This window comes from Colletotrichum fructicola (genome assembly GCF_000319635.2).
Source record: "Colletotrichum fructicola Nara gc5 chromosome Unknown KSG_Nara_v1_contig08, whole genome shotgun sequence".
In the NCBI taxonomy this organism is placed as follows: Eukaryota; Fungi; Ascomycota; class Sordariomycetes; order Glomerellales; family Glomerellaceae; genus Colletotrichum; species Colletotrichum fructicola.
In genome coordinates this window covers 131838-151005 of record NW_027094058.1, presented here as the reverse complement: position 1 = coordinate 151005, position 19168 = coordinate 131838, and the positions used below count along the sequence as shown (strand labels likewise).

Below are 19168 nucleotides of genomic sequence, written 5' to 3'. Positions count from 1 at the left end.
ATAGTAACGTTCGTAGCTGCCGAAGATAGACAAACGATACAAGGCCGTCGCAAAAAAAAAAAGCGCCTGAATACGTTCGGCCTTTTTCGGTGGGAGTGGCGATCGGCTCGGACTAGGGTTACGCAACGGCGCGTTTCCTCGCCGCTGTCAGATGCAAGCCAGGGACCCCATCCCACGGGGCATATTACGGACTATGGCTTATAGCACGGCCGCCCCGACATCCCCCCCCCCTAAAACAGATCTCCCCCTTGTACCCAGGCACCCAGGCAGGCACCTCCTCCTCGCAGCGGGGTCTTGCTTGGTCTGGGCTGTTCCACTGGCAGGGGTGGCTTGTGGAAACGCAACCTAAAGCCGAAACTCAGAACCAACGACATGGTTGGTCCCCCGGGCGGAAATCGTCAACGCGTCCCTGAGCATCCTTCTCGGCCTTCGAGGGAGATATTCTGCACGTAATGCGCGCTATTTCCCCCAACGCGACCCAACGCGACCTTCCTAGCGTAATGCGTCAGTCTAGCCACTGACGTCCAATTACTCGGCTTATCTATAGGTAGCTAGCGCGCCCTATAGATGGGGTGAGGCAGGGTTCCAGACTAGCGGGCGGCTTTTAAGACATTGTTGCCCTGAAAGCAAGATAGTCCCCGGCACCTGGGATGCAAGTTGTTGCCCCGAAGCCGGGACGTCGCCTCTGTCAAGATCGGCATTCTCACTGCAACAGCAGAGTAGGCATACAGGAAACTGCTATGCCAGCCTAAGTCAAGGGCAGCAATGAGATATAGAAGTCCTTCTTTGCCTTGTCATTTGCGCCCATCATAGACCTATAGACCTTTTGCAGGCAGAGATGTGCGTGGCCAATTGTAGTACGTGCTCCTATCGAGTCGTCTTTGTTGTCTGAAGAATCAGATCATACATTCTGCACCTGTCCCCAGTATGAACCCTGTTAGCCAGGTCAAGGCTCAAAGAAGGTATGTGCGTTGACAGAGAGCTCAAAAGTCCAACAGGCTTCCCTAGGTATCAGAGGCTAGTAGTGAAACAACATCAGAAGGAAAAGGCTAAGAGCAGCCTCAACTACGCCCGGTAATCAGTGTCATAATAGAGACTTTCAACAGAGCTAAACCATAAACACTTAAGTCGTCCTATAGCTCTACTAGTAGGGTTGACTACCCGCTGCACCTCACCAGGGTTAGGAGTGAAGGCTGAAGCTTCAATATACACTGGGCTGCAGGAATGTGATCCGCCGCGTCACGTTTAGCTTTCTTATCCCATTGACTACTGCATAACATCGGAACCTCAGATACAATTCCTACTCTTCGCTCAGCATGCTATTCTCGAAAGGGTATGGAGTTGAGGGGAACGACGGAAACAGAATCGTATGAAACCATAATTATTTACGACCCCGCATCGAGATCTACTGACGTCATATGGCAGTCGATGGGATAGATTGGAGTTTCAGCTGTAAAAGTAACGCGCAACCGTAACATTCGGAAAACGCATAGGTGTAGCTACTCTTTGCATAGTAGCTAGCTAGGCAACTAACCACCTGGCCCTGATCTGGCAGGACTGTTATTGTGAAGGGGCTAACCTTAACGCGTGTGGTTTTATTCACTTCCCCCTTTTGTTTTTCTTTCCTTTTTTCTTCTTTTTGTTTTTTATTTTTTCCCATCTCTCACTCTTCAAATACTTCTGCCTCACCCTTTGGCCCACAAACAACTCATACATAGTAGTATTCTCAATGCTTATGCAAAGTGCAGACCGTACAACCTACAAGCGCAAACATCGTCAAGTCCGGCAGTCGTGTAACGCTTGTAGTCTGCAGAAAATACGATGCGGTAAACAGCACCCGATATGCCACCGGTGCGCGAAGAAGGGGCTGTGCTGCCAGTACTATGCGTACAGGTGAGCGTCAACGACTAGCCGAATCGTACGACATGCCGGGGAGTAGCACAGGAACGTTGTCATCATTCGCAGCTCCTCAGCTAGTGTCACTATCGCTCAGCACGACGGAGGATCCCTCCACCGAAAGCCCGACGAATCGCTCTCAAGCCTCGTTTGACGACGTCAGGAACTGGAGCTGGCTGATTGACACAGCCTCTATGTATTTACTGGAGCCTAGCCTGGAGCTTGCAACAAGCGAAGATCCTTCGACTAATAGCATAGTGTTAAGTTCGCCTAGCAATCAGAACACGCCGTCCTCTCCGCAGTATTATCCGAGACAGCCTGATGGGAACTCCGATATCCCATGTGCGGGAGATACTCGACCCGCCGAAGATGTAGGCAACAGTATCCAGGACGCCAGCCCACGGCCGCAAGTGAAGGGCGACGCCCTTAATCCCGATAGAACACGCCGTGTATATGACTGCGCCACTGAGGCTCTGAGCCTCTTAGAAAACCTCCACACGTCAGCGAGCGGCTGTCTAACGGTTGTACAACACCCACCTCATCTCGTCGCTATCGAGGGAGACTGCAAATCCGGGCAGAAAGATATAGGCGATATACTGTCTGAAAACAGAGAGGCACTCGCCAGACTTAACAGCCTACTAGGCTGTCCATGCTCTAGAAGGCAAGACATCCTTCTTTTGACGTACCTGGTGATTGCTAAAATCGCGGACTCGTGTAAGGGTCTAGGACAAGGTCGGTGCCATTGGTCTAGCCTACTACTACGAGTACAATAAATCTTCTTGAAGAACAGAAAACAGAACCGTATCCTCCCTATTTCCTGGGCATTCTTATAACCTTGCCATTGACCTTATCGATATTCCTAGAACCTTCTAGCAAATGCGCCATTGGATTTTGGTGGGTCCAATGAGTAGTGGCTGAGGGTCCTGCCGAAGGCCGAACACCGGTCCATAGACCGTGACACTCGTACCGCCTGATCCTCGGGATCAGCGACAGCGCCGAGCCTGCAGCAAAGCATTCCACTATGGAACAGTCACCTAAGATAACTTTGACGACTGTCTCGTGTATCGGCAGCTACCCCTTGGACGATAACAGCCAGAAGATCCTCAGCGCGCACCTGGTCCTAAGGCAGGTTAGAGATCAAGTTCAGCCTCTACTGAAAAGGATACGTCCCGGCCACGGCCATGTTCCCGACTCACTACCACCTACATACAGTCGGTGGTACCCATCGCCTTTGAAGCCTCTCCAGTCGACGTTACCAGTTCATCACCACTCTCACGTTACGGGCGTAATCAACCAAGTGTATGCCGACGCTAGTAGTATCAAAACTGGGTGCTGACACTGTTGCCCTACATCTAAGTAGGGTCATGACGTCTCCAGGTCCTGCGCCCTCGTCGCGGATGAAAAAGCCCGTCGTTCACGGTCGTTAGCAGTATTCTCCTCAACAGGAGGCAGGGAATCGGAGCGAAACTTGGAACCACCCGATATTATGTCACGAGAGCCCGCCTTTTCGCTCAAGCTTGCCCTTTTATGCAGCGTTAGCCACTTCAGTTTCGTTCATTAGCTACCTTAATGTTTAGTAATATGGAGCTCGTTCGTTCTCAATACTGTAGCGATTGAGGTGGTGTGGTGGTAGGGTGGACAAGCCAGAAGGTCATGTGCCCTCATACGCCAGTCACTTATTAGTAGAATTCATCGGCAATACGAAGTATAGTAGAAATAAACCTACCGTGCCGTTATATATAACGCTGGTCCATTGTAATAGGGTAGCTGGACGAGTCTAGGAGCTAGTATCTTCTTTTCCTTCTCAATTTTCTTTTTCCTGAAGTGGCTTTCTGTCCTTTCACTTACTTCCTTTTATTCCTATCTTCTGCCCCCCCCCCCCCCCCCCCCCCCCCCCCCCCCCCCCCCTTTTTCTTTTTCGTTTTTTGGGGTTTCTTTTCTTTTTCTTTTTCTTTTTTTTTTTTTCTTTTTCTTTTTCTTTTTTTTTCTTTTTCTCTCTCTTCCTTTCCTCTTTATCCGCTCATCTTATTGCGAGGAATCCCTTACAATGGCCACAGGCACAGGTTCCAGTCGGGCTTGATCCCAGTATAGATGCTACGCAGTGGTGTTTCCTAGAACAGGCTTCCCTTATACTATTGACCTACTAATCAGATGCAACCCTGTAGAACTAAAATGATTGCTATCATCTGCTGGTTCTCACGTGCTCGACATCAAGGTCCTTAAGCGCCACGGTGAGCCCCTCTTATTCCTGCAGTTCTGCAGTATATATATCCTGTCCCAGCCGCCTACCTTGCGACCTGGGTAGACGGCTGCTCTACTGTCACTATTACATACGTAGCAATCGATTACAGTATGCCCAAGCAGGCAGCTCCTGACTTTAGACACCCATCTGAAAGCGTCTCAGACGCGCAGGAACACCAGGAACACCTGCCAGCCAGCCCTCAGACCGTCTCACCCAACGCAGTAACGATATCCAAGGACGACACTAATACAGGCGAGGCCTTACGGCTACTGCTCCCGCGGTATCGGCCGGAGGGGGCCAGCAGCGGGTTGTGCCCTCAAAGCGAGGCCTCGCCGCTCGCAACATCCCCGAACGCATGGTGCGGCCCGCGACAGCCGCACCTGAACGCCAAGCAGCGGCGCGCAGCAAAGCGACGGGCTCGTTTCCACGTGCCACACGGGCGAACATCTCTAATAGAGGAAGAAGCTAGGGCCCGCGCCGACCTGGCGCCACCCCTTAGGGAAAGATTCTCAGACCCAGCTGAGATACATCGAAGTCTATCGGCTATCCCCGTCCATCCTCCCCCAACCCATCTCCTCAAACCCCGCCCGCACACCGCATACGACCCGTTGATCTGCGACTTCACATCCCTCCTAAAGAATAAGAATGTCAGCTGTGCGCTCTGCGCCTTTTATAAGCGGGGACGGATAGCAGAGACGCATAAGCTGAAGAGGTGCTCACATCAGGCGGAATCATCGGAAGCCCAGGGCTGGTTAACAATGTTCCGGTCATACCGGGCCCGCGGCGGCGGCAAGGGGGCGCAGTGCCACGCCTGCCGGTTCCCGCTAACGCTCTGTTGGCGGACGGTCTACCGGGAACAAATGGACGAGTTGTACGGCAATGAGCAAGAGGCGCTGGAGAGGGAGGATATACTATATAAGGAAGTACAATACGTATGGGTAAAGGCCGTGCAGCGGTTTGTTACAGCATGCATGATCGTAGGAGGCATTGGTGCTGGTACCGGCGTGAGCACCCTGGGTGCAATGGTCCTGGAGGTGATGGGCTGGTCGGACTGGTCGGGTCTGTTGTCGAACGGGCCCGAGCATATACGTGGATGGCTAGAGGAGATGAATGAAGTGGATGGGCTCTGGTGCCCGCGACTCCTACGGCTGTTCTGGCTCCTAGCCCACTGCTGAATAAGGTAGTATAGTCAACTACTGAAATCAAGTTGTAATTTTTGTTTCCTTCGGTCTTCCTCTTCCCTTTTTTCTTTTTTTTCCCCCTTTCTTCCTTTTCTTTTTTTTTTCTTTTCATTTTTCATTTTTTTTTCATCTCCCCTCTTCCTTCCTCCCTCAGCGATTCTTTCCCATAGGCGCGGGAGCTATGTGAGAATGCCCTCAATTAGTTAACAGCAACGTGGAAATTTAACTTGAGCCTGACTAATCGGGAAGTCACCTAGCAGCATCTCGGCAAGTAGGAGCGAAAGTGGAGGTAAAGGCACTATATAACTAACTACAACTGCCTGCCCTTACCTGCGTACTTGCCTGAAACACCTACTTAAACACCAGGCTAAATCCACACACACACACACTCACACTCACACACTCCCACATCTGATGCCTTTGTGTTGGCGTGAAGCTAGCTAATGAGCTGGAGCAAATCGGAAATCTACTATTGTGCATCTCCTACTACTGCCTTATAAGGCCTATCAACATCTTGCGAACAGTATTGAGTACCCACCTGCAAGGTACCTCAGGCAAGTACCCACTGACCTAAAACATCCCCCTCTTAGTTCTCATGCTAAATCTGTCGACTGCTTAGTTTACCCTCCCTGAAGCGGACCTGCCTCAAACACGAGATATTCAATACTTACCCGTCAACAACGCAAGAGATCAGGAAACTATCTAGTACTAAGAAATACCTCCTCACCTCCCCATCGCCCAACCTTACAGGAGTGAGCGTTCCGACCAGGAGGAATAGCAGGAACGAGCGCGACACGCTTCACATCAGCAATCTACCCCTCCTAACCAGCATGGATAGGCTCCCCGCGGAGATCGTCGACCTCATCTTCCGCAACATCGCCAGCCCTGGAACCGGCCTGCGTCACATCGCCCCGTTCCTCCGATGTGGTCGACGATGGTTCGAACACGCCGTCCCCTTCGTCTGGAAGAGAGTGTGCCTCCTGGCCATTACACAAGAGTGTATAGACAATAAGAGGAGGGCCCTGTACGCGTCACAAATCGAGACACTCACCGGCTGGGACGGACGGAAGTGCGGCTGCGGCCTTTGCCAGGCGAACGACCCACCAAACTCACAACCTCGCCAATACCTCCTTCCCCTTGTGGACCTCACCTCGATCTACCGACTCCCATTCCCCAAGCTGAGGCAGATACAGCACATGAGGTTCGATGACCCAACGTTACCCGAAATGATCGAAAGACTCCACACAGCAGATGGCAACACCATCACGAGACTGGAAGTCAGCCAGTGGCATGTCGAGTCCGCCCTCCCGGACTTCGTATCATTGCTGACGAATCTATCCCACCTCCGCGTCGACCATCTGGCATACCATTACGACGAAGTCTCAGTTGTGCAGCCAGCGTGGGACAAGCTGACGTCCGCCAGCATGTTCCGAAACCTGACGTACGGATGTGACGAGTCTGCGATGATCATACACGCCCTGTCCGACTGCCCAGAGCTGAGCAGGCTGCGCATTACTGTAGAGCCGGCCATCTCGAGTATTCTGAGTCCCCTACCCCCAAACCACGCGGATTGGTACAAGCGCCGAGGCCAACCCTTCAGATCTCTCACCAAGCTCGACATCAGACCAACGAGAGAGTGCACCCCCCTGTATGAAGAGCTCGCACCAATGTCAGCCCTGACCTCGCTCACGGTACGGTTCAGGCCAGCCAGCATCTCGCCCGCAATCCTCACATACCTGTTGAGAATGACGCAGCTGCAGGAGCTGCGCCTGATTGGAACGTCTCGCGGTGGACGGATGGGGCTCTGGAGCCGTGGGACGTTCCCCCCCAACAACGCTTCGGATGCGATCAGAGGGATGAGCCAACTCAAGACGTTCCAACTCAGCCTCCCCGGCGTCTACTCCCTCACGCCCGGCCAGGGAAGCCGCCAGCACATGTTGGAGTCGATTGCACGCAACAACCGAGAGATAGAGGAGCTGGTTCTCGACGCGCGCCTGCGGCTGCCAGCAGCATCTTCTTCCTGGCGGCCCCCACCACCAAACTCGGCACGCCACGACACCGGGAAACCAATGAAGATAACCCTCCACTCCATCAGCATTCCAAGGGAAGGAGAGCCTGGGCCGGTCGATGAGGGCGTAGCGGAGGTCGTCAAGCAGCTCCGCACTATATTCCCAAGGCTGCGGTCCCTGTTCACCTCCGCCGACGAAGTGGAACACTGTGCGAACCGTAACGGTCCGTTGCGAGTGTCGGGTGGGTTAATCAAGCCATCTTCGTCGCTTGCGGTCTAGGCGGTCTCCCGAATTGCGCATATGGACCTGCTGTTCTCAAAAGACCGACCGATCTCAGCCGAATCGAAACCGTCCCGCAATGAAACGCAGGCATCCACGTTGCATCAAATCCCTCGTCGGATCGTCCGCCCGGCCGCCCGGCCGCCCTGTGACGAGCGAGAGAACATACCCGCAATCGAGAAGGGAGTATTCGTAATCGTGTCCGAAGAGGAGAAGGACGGGAGCGACCGCAGTTCGCGACGTAGGCACTAGGTAGGGAGGGCTTGGGGCACATCTAGGGAAGTGGAGGATCAGGGCATCGCCTGCATATAGGGCATGGGTATCATAGCGGCCCAACCGAACTTCATAACACCTGATGAGCCTTGGACCTGTACACCTCAATCCACAGCGATGTGCGCGAGATTTCATTCACCCATCGTGACAAGTAGTAGGTCAACGTCTGTGCTATCATGTCGAACCAAAAGGCCTGTTTTAATTTGAAGGCCTTGACAGCTAAGCCAGCCAGCCTACGAATACAAGCGACCGATGTAGGTACACCAGCCAGCAAAGGAGCTCTGAGGAAATCGGCTGCTATACCTCATCTGACGCGCGGTATAGAGACAGCACCAAACAGCCAGAAGAAGGCCCCGGCCCCCGGGAGCGGAAGAGAGGAGAGGAGGGGGGCTATAGAAGCCAAAGCCGGCTATTAGAAGTGCTCGTTCGACTTGGCCCATGACCGCACCCCTTACCATCTCAACAACTGCGTACCAACTTTACAACAGCTAACACCGCTAGCCCAGGCCAGACAAGAAGATGGCTTGAGATCAGAATGGAGAGTTAAGGTAGCCTTATAAGACCAGATGAGGCGCGATCATCCGGGGGCGTAGGCTCAAACCAGCAACCCTAAGCATAGCGCACACACACACACACACCCTTCTTCCAAGGGATGTCTTCCAAAGCCTCCCAGCAGCACCCGCCGCGCCTTCTTTGTAGAGGTTGGTTCTTTGATATGACACTGCCAGCTGTCTATTCTCAGAGCCGAAGGGGGCGGGAGGCTCGGCAAATCGCTATTCGGAGAAAGTCATGCGGTTTTTCGCCGCATCTATCCAGACGCCAATTAAACAGCCTGGAAGAAGCATCCTTGCCGGACCGCGACATCGCAAGTCTCTCATTAGAGACACCTAGAGGCGTCTTGACCAAGGCATTGATCTAAGGTATCTAATGTTTAACCTAAAACCGCTGGGATCTGTACAATACCTTAGTAATGGACCTCAACTTTCAGCATAAGCGAGGCTTTCTACAGCATGAGGTTGGACTAGGACGTGCGTATTACTCTATGCCCTATAGTAGGATGGAACCCTTTATTTTCCTTATCCCTTTTTTGTTTTTTTCTTTCTTTTTCTTATCTTTTTGGGTTTTCTTTTTCCCCCGATATCTTCCTCCTGCTGTAATCATCCTTCTTTGAAGTTCTTTCTTGTAGCTGCTGATATAGTCCTTACGACACCGTCCAGTTAGGCAGGTACATGATACTCGATTTGCAGTTTTCCTGCGTTCTTCACAGACCGAGCCTGATTCTAAATGCTTGCTTAACGGTCTAAACCCCGCAACCCCTATCATCATTGTGAAGGAGCCTGGGCGAAGCAGCTCATAACTCTAAAGACCACCAGTAGTGATTTCTAAAAACCAGATACTCTAAACCTGGCTCTATGGATATGGTCCGGCCTCCCGGGTTAGGACGTCAGTTGTATATAACCATGAGATGTGCCTAGCTTAGACGTCCATGTCGCATTTCAAGGTAGCGTCGAGCCCCGCAGCCGCCCCTTGCCCATAGCTCAACAGCCACGGAGTATGTTATATGGTCCTCTCGTCCCTTGAGAAGCCTTAGAGCCTTGGATACTTACTTGTGGAAATGTAACTAACGACGTAGAGATAGCTAACCTGAGCCGGGCGCGGGTTAGGCAGTTAGGGTCATGGTTAGTGTTACGACCGCTGCAGTTGGTCACTGTAGGCTCGTAACTATAGAGTGCAGAACAGGGGACAATGACAATGGATTTGTCATTATCGAAGCTTTTGCTTTGTGCCACAGTTGGTTGCCCTGACCCGCTCGTAACACAATGACAAATCCAACCCGCGTAGAGGGGTTGTGGGTTCAATTCCCGCACGCTGCGTCGGTAGTGTGATTGTGCCTCCCACACTACGTAGGGCGACCCGACCGTGGGCAGGCTGTGATGTGGGTTGGGGCCCCACTAGCCTGGAGTTTCCCTGTGTTATACCCGACTATTGCCGCTTGGTCCTCGGCATAGGGACATGGCTCTTGGAGGGGAGACATGGTGTTACGACCGCTGCAGTTGGTCACTGTAGGCTCGTAACTATATAGTGCAGAACAGGGGACAATGACAACGGATTTGTCATTATCGAAGCTTTTGCTTTGTGCCACAGTTGGTTGCCCTGACCCGCTCGTAACAATATAACTGTCAGAAAGTCCGGGATGGAATTCGGAAGTTCGCCGTGGATAACCGCTGTGGCGGTGGCCCTGATCCCCTGGGATTAAGGACAAGTTTGGCATGATGACCTTGAGAGATATTTGCCATAAAAGCGACCCTGAGAGGTATTAAGCAGAGTTTTTCCAGTCTGGACAAACCCTGATAGCTAGGGTAACTAAGCCCTACCTTGGGACATAAAAGAAGTCCTAGAAGATCCTCGGTTGAAGAAGAGGAGAAGATTTTTCATAAGACAATACACATCACTTTTCTGGTCCTATGACTTGGTGCACGATTCGACAATTAACAGTCTGAAGAGCCTCAACCCGATCGCCAGTGCGTCCATCGGAACGGACGAAACGAACGCCAAGTCACGAATAAGGGCTTCTGTCATCTAACAGGACCCAATACACTGGACACTTGTGTACAACGTCTACTTCCTGTTATAAGTACCTCACAATGGCTTTAGACTCAAAGAAGCTAAGTCTCGATGGACCTGACGACTGGGTCCTTTGGATCGATCAACTACGATCAAAGTCACAGCTGTATAACCTTTGGCAATACTTGAATCCCGAATCAAAGCCTCAAGGTAACCTTGCTACACGACTACGCCCACCTCACGAACCAAATATTACCGACTTCTCGATAACGGCACAAGCGAGGAATCGGAGAGCACAAGCCCAAGAAGAGGAGGGAGTAGACACTCCTGACTTAGCCTCAGAAGCATCGCTAGATATCCCAGAGACCATTCGAGACTTATCCAGTGCTGACGCAGCTATATATAATCACCAGTGGACTGAGTACAACAATAAGGCTAAACAACATGAGATCCTGATTAAGAATCTTGCGACAGTTCAGACGTGGATTCAGACCACAGTTTCAGAATCCCTTCTTCGAAGCTGCTGTACTGCGGACAAACCTATTGACGTCTGGATATCGAACCTCAAGGACAGAGTGGGCATCAGTAGTGTCGACCGGCTGAGAGCCGCCCACGTCCAGTATCAACAGACCCTCACACAACCTCTTAGAAAGAGACTCTCAACAAGGAAGGAGGTTGAGGATTGGGTGACTCAATGGGACCAAGCCATCCACGAAGCGAAAGAAGCTGAGGTAGCAGGAGTTACTCAGTCAGCTATATGGTTTCCTGAACTTATATCAGCCCTTCGCCAGAGCCCTATCTGCACTTGGGCTGATTCCTTTGAAGTTCTGAAGATATCTGACGCTGATAAGGGGACTCTGACGCCTGGCGAAGTTATCTCAGCCATCCGGACCCATCTCCGCGCGACAAATGAGGTCGCCACCACCAAAGGAAAGATCGGAAGAGGAGTCTTTGGCCCTACGACAGAGCTGAAAAGCCAGCAAGAGGAAGGCCCCCGTCGGGGGAGTAGCTCCCGAGGAAGAGCAAGGGGACGGGGCCAAGATCGAAAGAGACCCTACGAGGGAGACCAAGACTCTCGATACAACCAACTCTGTGAAGCGTGCAGAGGTCGACACCCACTAAGCCGTTGCTACTACGCCTTTCCAGAAAAGAGGTACCAAGGATTTATCCCTAATAGTATCCTCGAAGAAGCAGTTGCCCTAAAGATGAAGGGTGACCCAGACCTTATTGATCGAATAAGGAAGTGTAAGGTCAATGACGAGAGCAATTGACTACATGGAAGATGCCGAGGAAAGTCGTTATTTCCTCCTGCAGCCTTTCATGTGGGCGATGAAAAGTACCCCTTGATCAACTCAGCTATTCTGGATTCCGGAGCCACAATTCACATCTTCAACAACCCCTCGCGATTCCACAACCTAGTTGGAGCTGCTACTGGAGACTACCTGTGGGCTGGAACCCAGCCAGTCCCTATTGAGGGCTATGGAACTGTCGACATATACCCATCCGCCAACAACAACTCTAGCACTCGAATACGACTATACAACGTGGCTCTATGTCGCCAGATGGCGAGCAACCTGGTCTCATACAGCCAGCTACGAAAGAGAGGAATATGGTGGGACTCAAGCCCTGGGAATAACTGCATGAGGAAATCAGACTACACCTTCTTATGCAATATCCAAGAATCCTACGGTCAACAAGTACTTGAGTATCGAGAGCCAACTTCATATGCAGGTTCTTTCAACATCACAACTGAGAATCCGCCACAGCCAGCTAAAAGAAACCGGTATACATCAACAACCCGCCGGAAACCAATAAGTGGTGATGCCCTCCTTTGGCACCGAAGACTCGGCCATCCGGGGCCTCAAGTACTCCGCCACTTAGCGAACGCGGCAAGAGGAGTCAGACTGCAAGGAGCTCATAATCCTATCACCACTGTCGACTGCGATGCGTGTGGAACAGCGAAAGCCTACCGAGTAGTCCGACGCGCCCCTCGAGAGTCAGTCAAGAGGGCCAAGTGTGGAGAACGAATAGCCATAGACTTCCACGACTTCAACCAAGGGTACCGGGGCTACGTCTCGGCCCTGCTATTCACAGACCGGCCCTCAGGATACTCATGGGACTACTACCTCATAGACCGAACGACTACAACACTAAAAACGGCAATCAACGAATTCCTCGCTCTCATGAAGACTCAGTATGAGATTACAGTGAAAACTCTTGAGTGCGATGGAGAGCTGCCACGCCACCCCCAGATTGAGGATGTGTTACGCGAAATTGGCATGATCCTAGAGGTCTCAGCGCCAAATACCCAGGCGCAAAATGGGGGAGCGGAAAGAGTAGGAGGGGTCATCAAAACAAAAGCAAGAGCTATGAGAGGTGGTGCGAAGCTACCGGAATACCTCTGGCCTGAGACTACCGCCGCCGCCACCTATCTCAACAACCGGACGCCGACAGCGGCGAGGGGGTGGAAGTCGCCCTACGAGTTATTCCATGAAGCCTTTAGAGAGGACGAATCAAGAGTTCCTGACTTATCCCACCTTCGCTCTTATGGGTGCAAGGCATATAGCATGACGACAGACGCACAACTACACTGCAACCGTCGGAGGAAGCTCTCACCGCGCGCCTGGATTGGTTATGTTTGTTTGTTGTTTGTTTGTTTGTTTGTTTGATATTTAACGCCGTGGCGGCAAGGGCGCAGCCGCCCTTGCGGCAGACCTCCCGAAGGGTATGTGGCGTGGAGGGCCGCAGGCTCTAGCTATATACTCTGTAGTACACGTCTCTTCCTAGCGTCCTCCAGATCTTGCCCGAGGGCCAATATGTGTTCTATCCATCCCTAGTTCCCACTGGTGCCCTAGTTCCGTTATAGCAATCTGCTGTCCTGGTGACTATAGGTAGTCTGTTGTTTTTGAGAGGATAGGTTAAGTCCTATCTCTTAGTAACGCGGGCAGATCTTCTGGAAGAAGTCTGTCACGTCAAGGAAGGCCTGGAAGCCTTCAGAGTCGATAAGTAGACCCTTAAAGTAGCGCTCTAGGGAGCCTATAGGTCCTAGAGGCTCCCTTCGGCTATAAGGGTAGAGGATAGGCCACCGTTGCCTCCTCACTAGGGTCTTACGGCAGTAGACCAGGTGGTCTGCCTCTTTAGCCTCCCCACAGGAGCAGGTGAGCAATGCCTCTGTGTGATTAAAGCGTTGATGATACTGTTCAAAGTCTCCGTGGCCTGATCGTGCTGCCAGGAGATAGTGAAGGGTAGCTCTTGGTAGAGCTAGTTCAGGAGGGCAGCCAAGGGTGGCCTTAAGCCCCAGCTGGGTATAACGGGGGGGTGCTTCTTGCTTCCACCATTTCCTATGCTGGTGTTGTTTGCGTTCTTTGGCCAGTCGCTTAATCCCTGATAGGGTAGCTAGGAGGCCTCTTGGGGCTGGCAGTGTTGTGCCCTCCTTAGCTAGGCTGTCAGCCTCTTCGTTTCCTTTTATCCCTTGGTGCCCTGGGCACCAATGGGTCTGTATGTTCTGTATCCTTGCTATCTCCTGGATCTCCAGGAAGGCCGCTTGTGAGGAGTCTGGAGCTATGCCTCGGATCCCCTGAATGACGCTGGTGTTATCAATGCAGATATGTATAGGCTGGCCTTGGGAAGTAAGGAGGGCCCTTTGGAGCCCTGCCCTCGCCCCCTCTGCCTCGCCGTCAAACACTTCTGCAATGTTAAGGCGGCCGCACCCTTGGGCTATCCGTTTGTTGCTGCGGTAGATAACGAAGCCGAAACCTGTAGCCCCATTAGGGGCTTTAGAGCCGTCTGAGTAGATAATTGTATGGTTGTCTGGCACAGTCTTAATCCAGTCCTGAAACGCTTTAGCTGCTTTCTCTTTATCCTGGCCAGCTGTAGGGTCTTGTGATCCTGAGAGGTGCTGTGGCTGTAGGAGCAACGGCCTTGGGCACTTAGGTAGGAGGGCTGCTGTTCTTTGAAGCCTTGTTTGCCGCCGCCCTAGCTGGGAAAGCCTTGGGACTAGGGGGTGCTGTTGGTCAACCTTCTGTAGGCGTGTAGCGAAGCGTAGGCGTACTGCTTCGAGAGCTACTTTCGCGGTAGGCAGGCCAGAGTCTCGGAGGAGGCTGCTGGTTGGCGTGGTCCTCCAGACAGGTAGGATAGCCCTTGCTGCTACTGTTATAACCTTCTCTACCCTCTTAACCAGGCCCTTTTGCCTTGTGCTAACTGTAGCTATCTGGTTATCAGCGCTACTGCTAGTAGTAGTAGTGCTGCTGTTCCTAGCTGGTCTCTTTAACCCTGCATACCAGGTCTCAGCTCCATATAGGGCTATTGGGAGGACACAGGCAATGACAGCTTGGCGAGCAGCAGCGGCAGGGAGCCCCCCTTTGGTGTTGGATAAGTGCCGCAGGAACTGGGCCACTTTCTTTGCTGCTGCCACCTTTATATCGACGTGGTGCCGGAAGGTGAGTTTCTTATCAAACCAGACCCCTAGCCATCGTATAGGTCTAGTTGAGGCCTTTATAGTCAGGTCCTTTGCCTGTATATCTAGTAGGTCCTTCCTCTGCTTATGTTTCCTACTAAAATGGACCGCCTCGCACTTAGCAGGGTCAAATGCTACCTTATTATCTGTACCCCAGTTGAGGATCTGAGTGACCTCCTGGCTGAGGGCTGTAGCATTTTCCTCTAGAGAGGGGCTAGTCGCTAGGAGGCCGATATCATCTGCATAGCCAAACCGTAGCTTCTGGTTATCCGCCAGGATATCAGCTATATAGAGCAGAAAAAGAATAGGGGATATCGGAGAGCCCTGAGGGAGCCCACAGGACAGAGGGAAGTCCTCTGTAGTAGTTTCCTCTAGCCTGACTCGGGCGGTCCGGCTGGAGGCGAAGGTAAATATCAGCCTAATCAGACTACTAGGCCAGCCCTGCTGTCGTAGCCTGAGGATAAGCCGGTTTCGTAGCACGGAGTCAAATGCCCCCTTAACGTCCATTGTCGCCAGGGTAGCAGTAAGCCCTAGATCCAGAGCCCTTTCGATCTCGTGGGTTAGGCAGGTTGTCAGATCGACTGCAGCCCTCCCTGGTAATGCCCCAACCTGCTGTGGGCTGGCTATCCCTTCTAGAATAGTAAGATATGCCATCCTCTTTGCTATCAGCCGCTCTAAACCCTTGCCTAAGCAGGATAGGAGGGCTATTGGACGCCAGGATCCAGTCTTTGAGAGGTCTGTTTTCCCTGGCTTCTGGATCATAACCACCTCTGCTTTACGGAAGGTCCTAGGGAAGTAGCCTGTTTGGACACAGGTCTGAAAGAGCTGCTGTATAGGAACACCTATCAGGCCCCAAATGGATTGTAGCAACTTTGTAGTAATCCCGTCAATCCCAGGGGTTGTAGCCTTTGTGAGAGTTGCCTGGCGTACTTCCTCAATGCTGACTATCTGTTGCCAGGGTATTAGACGCCTTGGGACTATAGGAGCAGCAAATGGGTTCCCAGGTAGGTCGTCTGTAGCGTCAAATCTCTCTAGTAGGGCCTTCCGCAAGGCTTGGGCTTTATCGTAGCTGTTGTTGATGGCCTGTCCATCCACTAGTAGAGGTGGGGCCTTGATAGCTAGGCCAGACTTACGCCAGCTTAGTATCTGGTATAGGTTCTGGCTAGATCTAGCCCCCTCAATCTTAGCAGCCCAGTAGGCACATTTTGCCTTCCTGACTGTGGTCAGAAAGGCCTTCTGCTCCTCTAGGATAGGCGGTGGTATTACTAGCCCAGGCTCTTGGATTTGTCGACGCCTTGCCTTAACAGCTGCTTGGTGGGCCTCTGAACACTCCTCTGTCCACCAGGGGGCTCCCCTACCCTGGCTAGTCCGTCTCTTCCCTACCGCCTGGATAGCTGTAGAAAGGAGGCTGACTAGTTGGGTAGCTAGGGAGTCTATTTCTGCCGGAGTAGGTGTATCCCCTAAGGTAGGCAGGGCTGGGATCCCTGCGCTTACTAGGTCGGCTAGCCGGAGGAGGGATGAGTCTGAGACTGTAGGGAGGCTTGTCTGGCACCTCTGTTCCTGGGTTTTTATAGGCATAGTTGTTGTGATAGCTTGGTGATCAGCCCCTGGATGTAGGTGTGGGCTGACATGGGCCTCTGCAAAGGGAATATTTGAGAAGGTGAGGTCTAGTACATGCCCATGGGTATGGGTTGGAGCCCCAGCTTCCCCAATGAACTCAAGATTATAGCCTTCAGCCCACTCTGCAATATCGTCCCCTCGGTTCCGGCTTTGGGAGCTGGGTTCCCAAGAAGAGTGGCGGGCATTAAGATCCCCAGCAATAAGGGCTCTCTCTGGTGGTTGATATCTTAGGAGGGTATTTGTTGTGTGGTTTGTGGGTTCACCTGGTGGCCTATAGACGTTTATAATAGTAACGTCGCCAGCTTTAATCCATAAGATATCCCTTGATTGGGTAGGTCTTTGTTGCTGTATGCGTAACCTTAGACTTTTGCGTGTGTAGGTCATGACCCTAGGCCTTGTGTCTCTGCTGTTCCAGAAGTCAACTGGCACATAAGAGTTATAGCCTGGGTGTGTATTAATTTGCATCTTATCTCTAAAGCCTGTCCAGGGTTCCTGGATCAGTACTATATCGATCTGGTCTGCCCAGCAGAGCTCCAGGAGAGCTGTATGAGCTGGGCTTATCTTCCCCACGTTACACTGGGCGACCCGTAGTACCCGTGGGGAAGCCGGCCTGAGCCTACTGCTCTGAGTCGAGGTCGAGGTGGGTGTAGGCATTAATAACGTTGTAGTCAGGTTTCTGTGTTACCCTCTGGCTTCTGCTGCTGCTTGGAAGCGGGCGGATAGGGCGGTTAGTAAGGGGGAGGGCTTCAGAGTCTTCAGCCTCATCCTCATCCATACTGCTGCTGCTTCCAGTTATGCTAGCAGTATCTGCAACAACAATTGAGTCTTGTGTAGGTGTGAGGGGTCGAGGGCGCTTAGATGTAGCGCCTGGCCTGGCCTCTGCTTGCTGTGTGCTGCCCAGGGAGCAGGTCTGGCTAGCTAGGAGGTCATCTGAGGCCTTGCCTCCAACCTTCCGGATCCCTCGCAGTTCCTTATAGGTGGGTATGACAAGTTTTCCGTTAACTAGTAGCGGTCTGGCTGGGCAGTTAGTGTGGCTTGCTGGGAAGGGCCCATAGCAGTTAGCACACTTGGGCCTGGCTAGGCATGGCCCAGCCTCATGAGTACCTAACGGCTTGCTGCAGTTCTCGCAGAGAGCTTGCCTGGTACAAAAGCGGTCTGAGTGAAAGCCTTGGCAGCCAGGGGAGTGTCGTTTGGGGGTACGCTTCCTTGGGGGAAGCAGACGGGCTGGGCCTGACTGGCCGAATAGGCGGAAGCCTTCCTTGACCTCTTGAGGGAGGGCGATGATGAGGCTTTGCGTAGCTGTAGCCAGGTTAGGGCTATCTCGGGTTGGGCGCCAGGAGAGGAGTCTTTGCTTTGTCCTTAGAAGGACCTCCTCCTCTATTTCAGATTCAATACCCACCTTACTTCCATCCAGGCTTGTGAAGTACAGGGGGCAAAAAGGGATGGAATACTGGTACCATCTAGTAGGCACTTCTACCTTCTCAGCTGTGAGACAGTTCTTAATCTCAGGGGCCCTCTGCAGGAGTAGGGCTTGAATCTCCTTGTTCTGGGGTCTCAGTGAGAAGCCAGTAGCAGTATGGCGAACCTCAACTAGGTCTTGTGGTTGTAGGTTAAGCTCTTTTGTGACTACCATTTTTACTGAATGAGGGGCCAGAGATCTAGACGTAGGGATATGTTCTGCAGGGAGCCGAACCAGTAGGCGGAGATCCTGGGTCTGTTTTGGCTTGTTTGCGTAGTTGGTGGGCTGCCGGCCTGTTGTTCGGCTCGGCCGGGGGCCGGGGCCGGGGCCGGAGAGGGGTCCACCTGCAGTGGAGCCTCCGACGGCCTGGGCGTACGTTTTTCCGGGCCCGGGGGTAGGGGTGGGTCCAGAGATTTCTGCGGTTGCAAATCTGGTAAAGGAGTCGATAAGGTCCTGGGCTGTAGCCTTCAGGCGTGCTGGAGCCGTCCCAATGAGGGCATCTAGGCCTTTTGCGAGGAGGTTCAGGGCCTCATCTCGGAGGGCCCGGCCTTCCCGGGCTTGCTGAAGGGCGGCAGTGGCCGGTTGTGGCCCTCTTCCCAGGGGCCAGATAGGGGGGGGCGTGAGGCCCCTCGGACGTGGGGGTAGGGAGGTAGGGGGGGGAGGGGTCTTCGGCAGGTTATGTATAGAGGATATGAGGCCGTTGGGGCCCTGCGAGGGGCCCGCGGCTGGCTGTGAGGCCATCGCGGGCGAGGGTTCTGGTCGTGGGGCTGGGTTTGGTGGTGTTAGTGTTAGGGTGGCGGGCCCAGCGCAGCACTAACAGTGGGTGCTGGTGGGGTGGTATGTAGGAGGGAAGTTGCCTGGATTGGTTACCTGGTCGGGTACTCCTCAAGCAACTCCTACAGAATCTGGAACCCAATCAACAGCCAAGTCTTCACAACCCGGGATGTTATCTTCAACGAATCAGAACACTTTAATGGTAATATAGCATCACTGAAGGATGACTTACTACAGCTAGATCTCGAAGAAATCCAAGCTACAATTGCTCGCTTAGTCTCTGAATCTCAAAGGCTAGAGCCACTACCACAAGATGCGGACGAGGAAGCTGATGAGATCGAGGAGGGCGCAGCAGCGCCTCAAGAAGTCATCGCTGCAGCAGCTAAGAATACAGAACCACTCCCTCAGGGACAC

General features: G+C 52.7%; 3 protein-coding genes across 3 annotated transcripts; 2 read left to right on the top strand and 1 right to left on the bottom strand.

Annotated features, from left to right (window-relative positions):
* Positions 1 to 1925: 1925 nt before the first annotated feature.
* On the top strand, positions 1926 to 3323 carry CGGC5_v013058 (uncharacterized protein; the record flags this gene model as incomplete). Its single annotated transcript, XM_066152822.1, has 4 exons — positions 1926 to 2092; positions 2162 to 2395; positions 2884 to 3195; positions 3254 to 3323. 4 exons carry the CDS (start codon positions 1926 to 1928, stop codon positions 3321 to 3323), a joined length of 783 nt encoding a protein of 260 aa, XP_066007740.1.
* A 2826-nt stretch (positions 3324 to 6149) lies between these two features.
* CGGC5_v013057 (uncharacterized protein) lies at positions 6150 to 7607 on the top strand (the record flags this gene model as incomplete). The annotated part of the gene is made up of 2 exons (XM_066152821.1): positions 6150 to 6967; positions 7022 to 7607. 2 exons carry the CDS (start codon positions 6150 to 6152, stop codon positions 7605 to 7607), a joined length of 1404 nt encoding a protein of 467 aa, XP_066007780.1.
* Positions 7608 to 17837: 10230 nt separating this feature from the next.
* On the bottom strand, positions 17838 to 18721 carry CGGC5_v013056 (uncharacterized protein; the record flags this gene model as incomplete). The annotated part of the gene is made up of 2 exons (XM_066152820.1): positions 17838 to 17898; positions 17973 to 18721. The coding sequence occupies 2 exons, from the start codon at positions 18719 to 18721 to the stop codon at positions 17838 to 17840; spliced, it is 810 nt and encodes a 269-aa protein (XP_066007699.1).
* Between the last annotated feature and the right edge of the window lie 447 nt (positions 18722 to 19168).